This window comes from Pelobates fuscus, chromosome 1, assembly GCF_036172605.1.
Source record: "Pelobates fuscus isolate aPelFus1 chromosome 1, aPelFus1.pri, whole genome shotgun sequence".
NCBI classification, from domain to species: domain Eukaryota; kingdom Metazoa; phylum Chordata; class Amphibia; order Anura; family Pelobatidae; genus Pelobates; species Pelobates fuscus.
Window position 1 is genome coordinate 419,105,448 of NC_086317.1, and position 14,627 is coordinate 419,120,074.

Here is a 14,627-nt window from a genome sequence, read left to right on the forward strand (position 1 = left end):
TTTGTAGTGCATTAGCTTTTAACAGTCGTTTGTGAGGTACCCCAAAGGCAATCCTCCAATGCATTTTGGACAGTTGAACATAAAGGTACATGAGTAATCTAGCACAAATTTAATGTTTAAGGGTATTTTGAGTTTTAACATGGATATGCTGCTTGGAATATTGATAAGTCACAGGAAAAGTTGCCTAAGTATTAAATATTAGGTTGCATGCTTGGTCTGACACGAACAGTAAGTGCTCAAAATAGAAATGTTAGGGTACCTGCTAGGCATGGCATGGTTACAACTGTTTAGGTAACAAGTATTAGGTTAAATGCCAGGCAATACACTTTGGAAACTGCTTAAGCAGTAACTGCTCGGTTACATGGTACGCATATCACGGTTGGCACTATTTAAGTAGTGAGTGTTTGGTTACATACTAGGCATACAGGAGTTGTTGTAAAGACCACTGGGGATGAGCCAGAGGCTTGGTGGACACCAAGAGACTTCAAATAAGAGGCATTTAAATCAGGCTAAGGTAAGTGTGCAACAGGCCTTAAGCAAAGCATAGAAATTGTAAAGCCAAACATTTTTGGCATATTAAGTGATGTGTGAAGATTGGCAGCCCGGTCATGTGCTGCAGGGTTGTGTGCTTGGCATCTGGTGAACAGTTTGTTTCCCCTCTAAGGTTATCTCCCGATTTCTTGGCTGTGCGCCACCGGGGGACACAGCCAAGTCCATCAGAGGTGTCCTTAGCTGAACCGGAGCGTAAATTCCCAGGACAATCAGAGCGTCCCCACAGACAGCGTAGGATGCCTCAGCAGTGCTGCCTGCTGCTCAAGGTCTTGGCAAGCTGCTATCTTAGGTGAGTGCAGCGTACCCTGGGAGGCGCGTGTTGTGGGCAGAGGGTCTGATGATTCTCTTGTATCCTTCCTCTCTCCAGTCGGGTGTCTAGGCTAGCAGTGTGGCTCTAGTTTGCTGGAGTGGTTAGTTAGGTGCTCTGAGCCTCCGCCATCTTAGATTGTGGGCCTTCGGCATTCGACGCCCCCCAGTTGGCTCCTCAGCCAGCTCTAGTCCGTCCCAGTCCCAGTTGGGGCTGGAATGACCCCCCCTGGGCCAGAGGGGGGGGGGATGGACCGGCAAGTCCCCAGCTCTCTAGTGTGTGGCAGTGTGGAGGGGAGTCAGGGCAGCGGCCGTCCACCCCGCTCCCCCCAAGGTAGGTCGCAGCCTCTGAAGTGTCGTGCTTCCTGTGGGGGGGCCCGAAACTCCCGATCTCCGGGTCCGCTGCCTCTCCCACAGCTATGTGGGTATTTTCAGACTCTGTTCGGATAAGAGTAGCTGCCTATAGTGGCTTAAAGACTCGGTTCCTCCGGAGCCTCTCCGACATGCGACCGGTCAGCATGGCGGTTCGGCCCTGCCTCCCGGCAGTGTATATTTTTTTAAAGAATTCTTAAAATAATAATAAATGCAATTTAAAATAATATTAATAAAATTGAAGGCAGAAACAAGGCATTTGTTGACATATATTTATCCTTATTGTTACCGTGTTTTAATCTTTATTCATATTAAAATTTCACACATGAAACCATATAAAATATTCTATTTTTAACTGGTATATTCCTTTAGGGAAAGTAGAGCAGGACCTTGGTGATAAATATGAGTGCCCCTGTTTTCTTCTGTGTTTTTATATATATCTCCCTCATTGTTACTCTCCATTAATTCTTCTCTTGTTGCTTTTCTGCCTTAAGCACCAGATGCATCTTGGCTACACTTCTCTAGTTGTGATGAGTCAGGTATAGACCTCAGGGTCCTCCCAGCAATTCTTCTGGAACTAACAGTAACATAAATGATGCTGAATGTACGGATCCTAGTCAGGGCTCCTTGGTGGGGAGGACTGGACTGGTAGAGGAACGGTCCCCAGCTAAAACATAACTTCACACAGGCCCCACATCGGTTAATATATCAAGCTGGTGTTGATGGTAGGAGCAATGAATGATGATTAGATGTTACTATATAGTCTAAAGTGTGAAAACATCCCCCAGACCTTTGTACCAATGCAGAGAGTTGGCAATTTCCTCACAGTAGCCTCACAGTAGCCACTAGTACGCAAGGGTGGTGGGCCACTGGACTAGACTATCTAGGGTTGACAGAAATGCCAGACTGGTGGGAGCAGGTATCATTAGATAGGGCTCATGATTTTCATAACAGAAGTTTGATGTCATTGGTGGAAATAGAGCCTCAAAAGCAGAGTTTTTATCTCTCACACATTACTGGGAATGCTCTGCCATGCTGTGCATGTGATGGCAATAGAGATTGCAGGGTAATATGGCACACAACTCCATTTGTTGTTAGGGCCTTCTACATAGATCTGTGGATTTCATTTACAATATAAAGGTAATTTAGTTGTACATATAGTTAAATGTTCAAAACATAAACTGAATTTTGAAGGGTTCCGTATATAACACTGAGTGAGTGGGATGCAGTGTTGACAAAGGATGCAAATCTGATCCTGTCAGATAAATATGATTGAAACCAGTTTAGCAGTTGATTACCTCTTCATCAGATCTTAAGTTTACTCCTAAGTAAGATTTTGTGATCAGTTGTATTGAATACCTTGACAAAATCCAGAAAAAAAGCTCCAGTAATTTTACTTGCCCCATGCTACTTGGGATGACATTGCATATATTTATGAGCAGATTAATTGCCAAGTAATTTGCATGAAAAGCCAGATTGAAATGGAGTCAGGAAGTTCAACTGTTGGTTAACATCTGCCCAATTGCTTATGGATACAATTTTCTAAGCCCTTTGACAGTACTAATAGTAAATATATTGGTTTCAAGTTCTACCTTTATATATGGAAGCGATTCTTGCCATTTTCCACAATTCAGGGAAGTAAGAGGGATTGATTAATGGGATGGGCACCAGTGCTTAAGGAGACACTCTAAGCACCTAAATGTAATGATTTTGGTACATTGACCATGTCCCTGCTCCATGCCAAATGAAAACTGTGACAAACGCCCTGTGGTCTGGTTGTTTGCCACAAGCTCCTGGAGGAGCCTGCTTGCCAGGCTCCTGCCTCAGAATTATGGGCCCTGCAATATACCTTGCCCAATGCACTTTAAAAGGCTCCATTCATGTCATTTATGTACATTTGTACTCCAGAAGGAGAGACCCTTTCTGAAAGTTGGCCCTGATTCCCTGGATCTGTTTTGGGCATGGGATGGGACCATGTGCACTCTCGGTCAAAATTGTGACTTCCATGGAAATCATGAACCCCTGAACCGATCTGGGGGATTTTTTGATATGTTGGTCACCCAGATCAGGGCTATCAGGGGATGTAATGTTTGTGGGTTTTTTTGTTTTTTTAGGTGTTTTTGGGGTATTTCTGGGGTTTTGTTATATTGTCTGTTTCTGTACTGAGATAATTCAATTATATTTTTGTGTGCTCGGGTAAATATCTCTCAGGCACAGGAGAGCAGCATGTTAGATGTTTGCTTGTAACTAGTCTCCTCTCAGGTCCAGGGGGAGGGATTATCCTGTTTTGTGTGGGAGTGTTATGTGTGTTTTTACTGTGTCCCTGTATTGTACAAAAGCAGGCCATTGAGTCATTAGTTTTGCCCCTTCGTGAAGTCTAGGCTCATGTTTGGGGGATTGGAGAGCTCTAATCACTACTCTGCTGTAAACAGGAGAGCTATAATCACTGCAGAACCTGGGATTCGGGAGACTACTTACGGATATACTCAGCCGGAGTATAGGGGATCCATTACATTGGTGGCAAGCGGCGTGATTTTTCTCCCAAATGGATATCCCAAGCCAGGGAAAGCAGTGGGGAGTGCAGCAGAGCCCCTGTATAAAGAGGAACTTATATTTATTTATTATATTAGTGTGGTTCTTGAAGCAATAGATCTGGATAATAGGACATGGACATGTTTGAATTTCAAGGATAAAGAAATGTTCAATTATATCACTAATCTGCACTGCCTTAGATTTAAATTCTGGAGTGTTATTGCTGGGGAAGTGAGTGGTTTTTGTGACCCGGTTCATTTTTAGTATATTCATATTTTAGATTAACAATCAGTGAAGTTTTGCATACAACAAAGTAGTTATTAAAGTGTATCTGCCATTTTGCACACACCGCGTGGTCATTTTAAAGAGCATAAAAGTCCATCTCCCACCTGTGCAGATACTGGAATAGCTTCTATCTCAAAGATTGAGTCACATGAGAGAAAAGGAGAAACCTCCTAGAGGTGGTTCTCTTGCTCTCTCTCACTGTAACTCCAGTGCAGGAGCTCTGCCTTCTGTGGATTATTCATCCATGTGTAGCACTTTAGTGCCTATATAGCACATTATTAAGGGGGAATATAAATGGAGTGACTCTTATGACACTCTGTTATGATGCTAAAGTGCTGGCCTACACATTGATTTCATAGAGGACACTTCCCCAAGCAGAGCCATATGTGTTAGAGTAGGGCAGGAGGTGTATAGTTCTTTTTAGGGGGAATATATGAATGGAGTGACTGATATCACATTGTTCTGAAACTAGAATGATGGCAGTGAACACTTACCCAAGCAGGGCCATTTGTGTTAATGGAGGACAGAAGGCAGGCAGATTTTGGGTGTGGGTACGGATGACAGAGTAACGGGACACTCCACTGCCAAAACACAACTAAATAACAAAATAAATAAAATCACTGTTATACCCCAATTAAAACATGGATTTGATTATGCATTTTAAAAAATTGTGGGTATTTTTAAAAATAACTTGCAAAAACTGCAATTATCTTGTCTGCTGGCTTTGCAAGCCCTCCCCTTCTTACACCACACATACTTTCCATGTTTGTTCAATCACACATCTTGAATTTAGCTCCACTGAACTTACCAAACCAGGAAATAACAGGACCAGTTCTCTGCTTGAAACACAGGGGGTGTAACTAAGTTAATTTATAAAAGTGTAAATTTCTATTGAAAAAATAAAGCACATACTCTTCACACATAGGCACTTCAGCAAGATAAAGTGCTTTAGGAGACAAGAGGGTATACATCATTGATCATTACAATCAATTACATCTTCTTTGCTTAATTGTATATCAGCCCTAAAGGTGAACCTGTTTGTACAGGTTCACATTAAATGGGATTGCTACATCTAAGTGCTCTTGCAATATTTTACTGTCCACTTTTATAGATGGAAGCTGGGTGTAGTTCACGGGGGTTGCAGAGACTTAGTAACCTTCACGGAAGCCATGTCTTATCACCCTGGGCCCCTATGTAGCTCTCCTTAATTTGTCAAACCCACTTGTTCCCTTGAGTTTGGTACTGTTAAACTATCGAACACAGACCACCCCCTGGCTCGTTAACTTCACAGAAAACATTTAACTCAAGTGCTCTCTCTGAGTGGCCATCATTTATATAGCCGAAACACGTCTTGTCTCCCGAACGCAGGCAGCGGTACTTGGTCGCCGAGTGCATGGAACTATACTTTGGAAACTTTGCCTCGTGAAACCGGGGAAAATCGCACCTTTGTCTACTCCATCCCCAGACAACTCAGGAGAGCTCTGTTCAGGAAAGAAGACTCTCCCAAATAGGGAGACCATTCGCTCCCCACAAGCCAGGGGGAGCCTTCAATTACAAGATAATAGGATCTCCCTAAAGTTGACCAGTGCTATGCCTTTTCATGGAACTATTTTGGGCAGCTGCCACGTGTGCTGTCGGTCAAAACTTTACCCCATTTGCGATTCGGCTATATTATATGGATTTGAGTGCTATTTGGACAACTTGGGCGCTCAGATCTGGACTATCTTGGGATACCATGATTGTGGGGGTTCCTATATGTTTTATATGTGTTTTGGGGTGTTTTATTGTAAAATTTTGTACCTCTAGTGCCTGGGAGATAATTAGTTTAAGCAAAAGTACACACACTTTTCTCCCAGACAGAGAGATGCCTGGGCGGGGCTACTATTGTATTGTATGGAGACCCCATGCTGGTTGTCTGTGCATATAAGCAGGCAACTTGGTCTTAATAAAACAGTTCATCTTCTACCCAATACGACTGGTTACGTCCATTATAATGGGGGAAACTCTACACAGATCAATAGCACTTTTACACTATCTGGAACTAGGATTAGTGTAGGATCAAAGAAGAAGCAGCGACAATAGCCTAGTGACAGTAACTTGGTTTACTCAGATAGGTTACTGTGTAAAATACTGGGCTTTAGCTAGTTTTGTTTATGTTATGCAGATATTGTGCAGTTTCCCATAGGCAGTATAGGTATACTATTATTTCTTAATATTTTTACAAAATATATCCCTTAGGTGAAATATGTCTATTTGCAATGCTAAATGAGCCCCTCTTACTCTAAACTTGTGTGGTAGAGAATCGATATTACAGATCTACATGAATTTTGCACCTTACACGCCGATCCTGGTCAGTTAGGTGACCTTGCAACCAACCTGTATTCAATGACTAGTATACGGGAAAAATATTCAGTGTTAGTAACTTTACTATAATCCACAAGGTCTCAACTTGGACTTTTGTGGGAATGATCCCTAAATTAATATGGCTTTATGAAAGTAGTAGCAAAGTAAATAAGTGCCGATTGAGGGTAATAGGATTTATCTCATAACTAACTGTTTGCTGAATAGTTATGACTGTTTTATGTTTTTTAGTCCTTCAGTGTGACACATAGCTAGCTGTAACCAAAGTAAAGATTTTGTTTTGTTATACAGCCTCACCCATTTTGTTTCTATAAACTATGCATTACTATAACATTGCTTCACATTAAAATAGTAGCCACTATTAAATGCATGCTAGCTTTGATAATGTAGGTGGGTAACTGTTTTATTTTCTATGAAACAAGGTGGAAATGATTGTATCAAACAAGGATCATAAGAGATAATAACAGGGTCCTTTTGTAAACATGACGCTCATGTCAAGTATAAAAAGGAACATATATCATGAGATCTACAACAGTCTGGTAAAAAAACTGCATCTGGTATCCTCATCTCCACTGCGAGCTGAAACATCATGTCTCACCACTCCATCCTTGGAAATTCTGGACATAAGCACTTTAGCTCCTGTTCAGTAGCTTTACCTAAACATGGGAGCTCACACCACACTTTTTCACACTCAAAGGCTGCATCTCATGGTCACAAAGCATTGCACTGCTTTAGCAGCCAAAGTGCCCAAGGCATGAGTTCCAAGGGACACAAGATCTCATTTGGAAGTTTCCATTCTGGAAAAAGTGGACATGGATCTGGACATGGATCTGGACATGGATCTGGACATGGTTTTGGAGGAATTGGCAATGGATTTGGGGGAGCTAGCATCACTTCAGTTACTGTAAACCAAGGTCTGCTGGCCCCTCTTAACTTGGAGATTGATCCAAGCATCCAACGAGTGAGGACTGAGGAGAAGAATCAAATTAGGGGATTGAATGACAAATTTGCTTCCTTCATAGACAAGGTAGGAACATTTCAAACTCTGAAAGAACACAGAGTAATAATAATAACAATAATAATAATAGCCAAACTCAATATAGGCAAAATGTGCAAGAAGAAATGACTGTAGGCAAAATTATCTCGTGCACTGAATTTAAGTTGTGCCAAAGTGACATGTTGTGTAACAATGTTGCTTGTAGATATGAGTCCAATATAAGTCTCAAAGAGAACGGAAGTGCATATATGGGGTAAATCTGACAGATATCTGATATAAGTATAAGTATCAGTAGAAAAAGGCACATTCACTTGGTAAAGAGCTATCCGACCAGCTCAGTATTAGAGAGTAGGCGCAGTGTTATCCCCACTTCGAATATGCAATGCGGGAACACACAAAAGAGACAGAAACAGGCAACCAATAGTATAACTCTGTATTTTTAACATCTTGTTAGATGTTTATATCTTCTATTCACAATTTTTATGAGCACAATAGGCTTCTCATAATTTTTTTTTAAGCATAAGATATATTCACATAACAATATGTATATAATACATTGCTGTGTCACGTCTATTTGTTTAAACAGTCTAAAAAGGCAAGTAAGAGCTACTGGAACAATATGTCATTATCCACAGAACAAGACTGAAATTTGGGAAGAATTTTTTGGGTGATTGAAGGAAAAAGGAGGATTTAATATAATAGTGTAAAAAAAACATAATAAGGTTTTTAGTTTTGAAGCAAAGCACTTTTTAGAAGAATTTTCAAAAGGCCAAGTGATTGAGAGTGGATTTAAGAAATTGTTGGTTATTGTTGGTTATTACAGTGTGTACCATTTCTGGAAAAAATACCTAAACCCAGATGTGCAAAGACTTTTTGTATGCTTTTAAAGGTTAGCATTGCGTTGTAATAGTAGTGCACAGTTTCATCTATGGTTTTCGTGATCTTTAGCTGGCTTTTTGTATTCTTCCTACCCCTCATAATATTTTATTTAATCTTTCTATATGATTTTATATACACTAATGAGCCACAACATTAAAAACACTGGCAGGTGAAGTGAATAACTGATTATATCGTTACAGTGGCACCTGTCATGGGGTGGGATATATTAGGGAACATAGGTCAGTCTGATCTTGAACTTCATGTGTTGGAAGCAGGAGAAATGGGCAAGAGAAAAGATCTGAATAACTTTAACATGGGCCAAATAGTGCATAGAGCATCTCCAAAATGGCAAGTCTTGTGGGATGTTTCCATATGCAGTGGTTAGTACCTACTAAAAGTGGTGTAAGGAAGGTCATGGGTGAACAAGACTCATCAATGCTCATGGGGAGCAAAGGCTAGCCCATGTGGTCCATTTACACAGAAGAGCTACTGTAGATCACATTATTGAAAAATTTAATTCTGTCCATGATAGAAAGGTGTCAGAACACACACTGTATCACAATTTGCCATGTATGGGGCTGCATAGCTGCAGATCAATTGTAGTGCCCATGATAACAATTGTCCTGAAATCTCCTTCAAAGTTAGTGACATAATGGAACCATAAAGCAATGGAAGAAGGTTGCGTGGTCTGATGCTTCACATTGTCTTTTAGATCAGGTGGATTGCCAGGTGCGTGTGCATAGTTTACCTGGGGAAAAGATTATAGCAGGATGCACAATGGGAAGAAGGCAGGCCAGTGAAGGCAGTGTTATCCTCTGGGCAATGTTCTGCTGGGAAACCTTGGGTCCTGGCATTTATGTGGATGCTACTTTGACATGTACCATCTACCTAGAGATTGTTGCAGGCCATGTACACCCCTTCATGGCAGTGGTGGCCTCTTTCAGCAGGATAATGCACCTTGCCACACTGCAAAAAAATGTTCAGGAATGGTTTGAGGAACATGACAAAGAGTTCAAGATGTTGCCTTGGCCTCCAAATTTCCCAGATCTCAATGGGATTAAAGATGTGCTGGAACAACAAATCTTATCCATGGTGACACCACCTTGCAACATGTAGATCTGCTGCTAATGTCTTGATACCACAGGACATGTTCAGAGGTCTTGTAGAGTCATTGCTTGACACATCAGAGCTGGAGTTTTTTATGTTGAGGTTGATCTGTGTACTCTGGTTATTTTTTTCTGTCTCTGAATGTATAATTATTTCTTAATTTAGGTGAGATATTTGGAACAACAGAATAAGATGCTGGAGACTAAATGGGGTTTTCTACAAGAACAAAAAAGTTCTCGGATTCAGATAGAACCATTGTTTGAGGCTTTTATCAGTAACCTCAGGAGACAGCTGGAGAGCCTGGGTTGTGAGAGAGAACGTCTAGAAGGAGAACGGAACAGTATGGAGCAAAATGTTGAAGAACTAAGGAGAAAGTATGATTTATTTTCTTACACTATTCCCATTTTGCTGTGGCTGTATTATATAATTTTAACTTTATATTAAAGCTACCAACTGATATATATTTAAGAACAGAATTACAGCTCTCACAAGGAAAAAAATTAAATGCAATTTTTATATGTATTCATATAGGTATGAAGAAGAAGTGAACAGACGAACAACTGCAGAGAATGAGTTTGTTGTTCTAAAGAGGGTAAGGGGAATCTTACATGAATGTGAAAGAATAACAGGCACTGATATTAAACTGTGTCCACTTATAATATATTCATCTCTCTTTCAGGATGTAGATGCAGCTTTTATGAATAAAGCCGAGTTACAAGCAAAGGCTGATTCTCTGAATGATGAGATCAACTTCCTGAGGACCCTCTTCGATGCAGTAAGCGTTTTTTTTCCTTTAATTATTTTGTTAGATTCATTTTTAAAATGAATGAATTTATATTTTCATTGTGTTGGTTGTTCTTAAAAGCAGGTATGATGAAAAATACACTTTACAATTAACCTATGAATGTCCCTGCTCTGCCTTGTCATCCTACAGGAAATAGCCCAGCTCCAGGCTCAGATCTCAGATACTTCAGTGGTTGTGTCCATGGATAACAGTCGGGATCTGGACCTGGATGGAATCATTGCTGAGGTCAGATCTCAATATGAGGACATTGCTAACAGGAGCAGAGCTGAAGCTGAAGCCATGTACCAGTCACGGGTATGTCGATAATTTTCAGTCAGGCAATAAATAAATATTTAATAATAAAAAAAATGACTTTAGTAACATTTAGTTTAAACATTTGCTGCTAGTTTGAGGAGCTTCGTACAGCTGCAGGAAGAAATGGGAATGATCTGCAGAGCAGCAAAGATGAGATCTGTGAGCTAAACCGAGCAATTCAGAGACTGAAAGGAGAGATAGACAGCGTCAAAGCTCAGGTAAATATATGCAAGTGATTAGAGTGTTAACCATGTACATAAACAATATCTTGACTGAAGGGATGCTGATTGTCTAATGATTGTTTATATAAGTATTTTCTGCAAGGATTTCAGTGACGATACATTACATTACGCAGACATAATAAATAGACAACATAAATAGTAAGTAGCAAAAACTGGTAAAGCCTAGTTAAGCACAAAAACACAGTAAACTTTTATAAGTTATGTATATAGCATGTGTAACAAACTGTCTAGCAAACATGACCCTTGTAAGATGAGCAGTTGAGGTGGTTCATCAAGATTTTGGCGTAGTGAATGCCTCTACTATACTAAATCTGTTTAAATGGGTTGCCAGCATTTTAGAAATAGAAGCTATGTAAATTAATAAATACATGGAAAATGAAAAGAAGCTGACTTTGGAGATATATATATTAGTGAAACTGTAAGATAATGTTGCACTTGAGTATACTGTGGCTCCTAATGAAGGGTACGCCACAAAACAGTGTAAAACTGAAGTGCTTTATTCCATTATTTAAAAGACAATGGAGGGGTAAAAAAAAGATATAATACGTGCCTTATGAGTTTTGGGCTTAACATATCTTAATATAATACATATCATAAATTGTCAGAATTATTATAAAATCTGAACAGTTCATACTAGCCTCCATCACAATCTGATTAGTTCCTCTCATTCTCTGGAAAATGCTTAAAATGTCCCAGCCAATCAATAGTTTTATTTAATAAAGTTCAATGGAGAACTTGCATCTTAAAAACATCATAAATATATCTAAATCTTACAGGGTTATTTAATAAAGTGAGAACTGACAATTAATAAAAAAATAATTTCAGGTTTGTGAGCTGGACAAAATCTTTAAGTCGGCTATGATTTCAGTTGGACTGTTTTGGCTTAAATTTGAAATTAACTTTGAATTCTCATTTTAGTAAATAACCCTTAAAATATCTAAATAGATTAAAAGAGGTATTGACCCACTGCAGTTAACAAAGTATTATTTTATTTCTAAAGCGTGCTGCCCTTGAAGGAGCTATAACTGAAGCTGAAGAACGTGGAGAAGCTGCTGTTAGAGACGCCAAGAACAAGCTTTCTGAGCTGGAAGGTGCTCTGCAGAAGGCCAAGCAGGACATGGCTCGCCAACTGCGAGAATACCAGGAGCTGATGAATGTGAAATTGGCTCTGGATATTGAGATTGCCACCTACAGGAAGATGCTGGAAGGAGAAGAATTCAGGTAAATGTAACACAATTAAGAAGAGTGTAGATGTGCACTAACTTAGAGTTAAAAGAGACCCAAGAGCTTCTGTGAATGTTTGCAGTATGTTAAATATATAATAGATATATAATATATTATAATATAATAGATAGATCGATATTTCATTAGATATATAAAGAATGTTCCAAGACTTGTGAAAAATAAGGAATCATAAAATGTTAAATCTTTTATAAAAAAAAATACTAAAAACATATTATTATATTTCAGACTGGCTTCTGATGGACATGTTAACATATGTAAGTAAATACAATGAGATTTTTTAATGTACTTTATACATTTTGTTTAGCTTCTTTTATTGTATACTTAGTGCAGCTGTCCCACTCCTTCACATGATAAAAACTGTAAAATTCAAAAAAGTGGGTTGTCACAGAAAAACACAATACAATGGTATCTGAGATAGTAGCACAATAATAATGCAGAAAGATACCATGAAAAAAGGAATTGCTGACGGAATGTAAAAAATAATCTAATTATGAACTTTTAAAAACTCTAGAAAGAAATGCTTTCCTTTAGGGTTAAACAATCATAGACCAATGTAATCAAATGTAGGACATACAAAGTCTAGCAAGCTGCAACCCTTATGGGTCAGTCTCTCACAATGTCCATATACAAAACATTTCTGTAAATTGCAAAAAAAATAAAAATTAGGCCTGAGATTGTTTACTACTTGACTCGGCTCTATACCCTGTTTGAACATTTTGGCATACTTTTTCAAAAGGTGGTCTTCACTTCATTGTTTAGTGCATAGATTTAAAACTATTATTTTATACATTTTATATTTTATTTCAGCTGTGCTACACTCCAGCACTGGAGGGAAACATAGCTCAGGTGGAACATCTCACGGTGGAAGTAGTCATCATAACAAGGGAGGATTCAGCTCAAGTAGTCACCATGTGTCCAAAAGCAAACACATCTCTAGCCATGGACACCACTGCTAAAGTCAAAATGTAGATTGTAGTAAAAGCTCTGAGTATACTAAGTTTTATTCCATTTCTGCTGAAGAGTTGCATATTTTGTTATCTTATATGCTTATATGTAACACACCACAATGTTATTCTCACAATTCTGCTTAATTTTAGACTTCTGCTCTCTCTGATATCTGATTTTCTTGCATGTTGAGTTTGTGACAGCTTTTCAATAAATTACTGCACACAAGTTGGCTTGAGTAATATGTTCTTGTGTTGTTTGTGTTGTTTTTCTGTCTCTTAGGCATACATATGTTATATTCTCCTTTGAGATGGATTACATTGTTTATCTTAATATTCAAAGTCAGGTTTGGCCCAAGCCATTGTGCCAGCTGGGTCCAAGGACACAGTGCAACTGTATACCAGCTAGCCACCATAGCCCCTGCTCAGGAAGCCGCACAACCACACACATACAACATGCACCAACTCAAGAAACCACACTTATACACCATGCAGTTTCCTTTAACATAACAACATAAAATCAAACTATCCTTTGCTGTTCCCTTGTGCATTTAATTTACCCATCCTACTACATCTCCAGGTGACTTCCCAACCTTCAGTATTTCCCATTTAAACTTCTCTGTTAATGAGCCACAGTACAAAAATAAAACATAACCGCACATTGCATCCACTGTTCAATTACCATAAAATCATCCTCCATTGCATAAATATCGCAGTACCTATTCTCCAAATTGTCCCATCATATCCACCTACCACATTCCTCCAATTGTTACACCTTGTACTCTGCATGGGAGCATGTACAAAGCTTCAAGAATAACAGCTGTAAATGAGAAGGTGGGAAGGGAAGGCTCAGAGCACACCCGCTATGTCCAATGTCCTTTGCAATACATATTGTATTTTTTAGCAAACAAAATATACACAATGTGTATAGTTGTGTAGGCGCTTCCAACTTAAAATAGACAATAAAAGTAAGTGTGACAGAAAGGTGTAATCCCTTAACACCTAAAGGTAAAGTGAAACAATTAAAATAATTCACACCCACTTAGAAAAATATACAGAGTAAAAAGGATATACCACCTATTGCAGATATAGATATGGTGGTTACATCTGTAAAACAAATGAGACATACATAGTGTTTTCCATATAGGAAAAAACAAACAATTGTATCATATGAGGATTGAACTCACAAGGATGGAACCTCTTAGGCTCTATGTACTTCGCTCTTGGGTGCCTATTCAGGCTTTCGATAATTTTCAGTTGAAGACCCAGACTCCACAAATTCAAGAGTAAATAAGGGTTTATTAATTGATGAAATATTATATAAAATATTAATAATATAGGACAAAAATAGGCAGATATATGTATAAAATACAGCGTGGTATGGTACTGCAATAATGGCCAAAATTAAAAGCAGCAAAGCACCACAGCATATACACAAAGTAACAATACAGCCAAATGAAAGTCCCAATAAAAAGTCCAGTAAAGTGCAAATGCGTTTCAGCCCTAGATAGGGCCTTCCTCAGTGTTAAATTCCTGGAGAAACTTCAGGCTTAAGTAGCCCCCTTGATAAGTCCAAATGCATCCAGCTGTGCTTCAGAAATGACGCCGGCCACATCACTTCCGGTTTCTTTTTTTCTTTCTTTTTTTTTTTTTTTCTCTCTTGTGACTTCCGGTTGGATGCGGTCATGTGATGTATTTGCATTCCA

The 14,627-nt window shown here is 39.1% G+C and overlaps 1 protein-coding gene across 1 annotated transcript; it reads left to right on the plus strand.

Annotated features, from left to right (window-relative positions):
- Positions 1 to 6,956: 6,956 nt before the first annotated feature.
- On the plus strand, positions 6,957 to 13,150 carry LOC134570313 (keratin, type II cytoskeletal cochleal-like). The gene is made up of 9 exons (XM_063428496.1): positions 6,957 to 7,435; positions 9,557 to 9,765; positions 9,923 to 9,983; positions 10,071 to 10,166; positions 10,326 to 10,490; positions 10,583 to 10,708; positions 11,733 to 11,953; positions 12,203 to 12,231; positions 12,785 to 13,150. Exons 1-9 carry the CDS (start codon positions 6,998 to 7,000, stop codon positions 12,931 to 12,933), a joined length of 1,494 nt encoding a protein of 497 aa, XP_063284566.1. The 5' UTR covers positions 6,957 to 6,997; the 3' UTR covers positions 12,934 to 13,150.
- Positions 13,151 to 14,627: the final 1,477 nt, after the last annotated feature.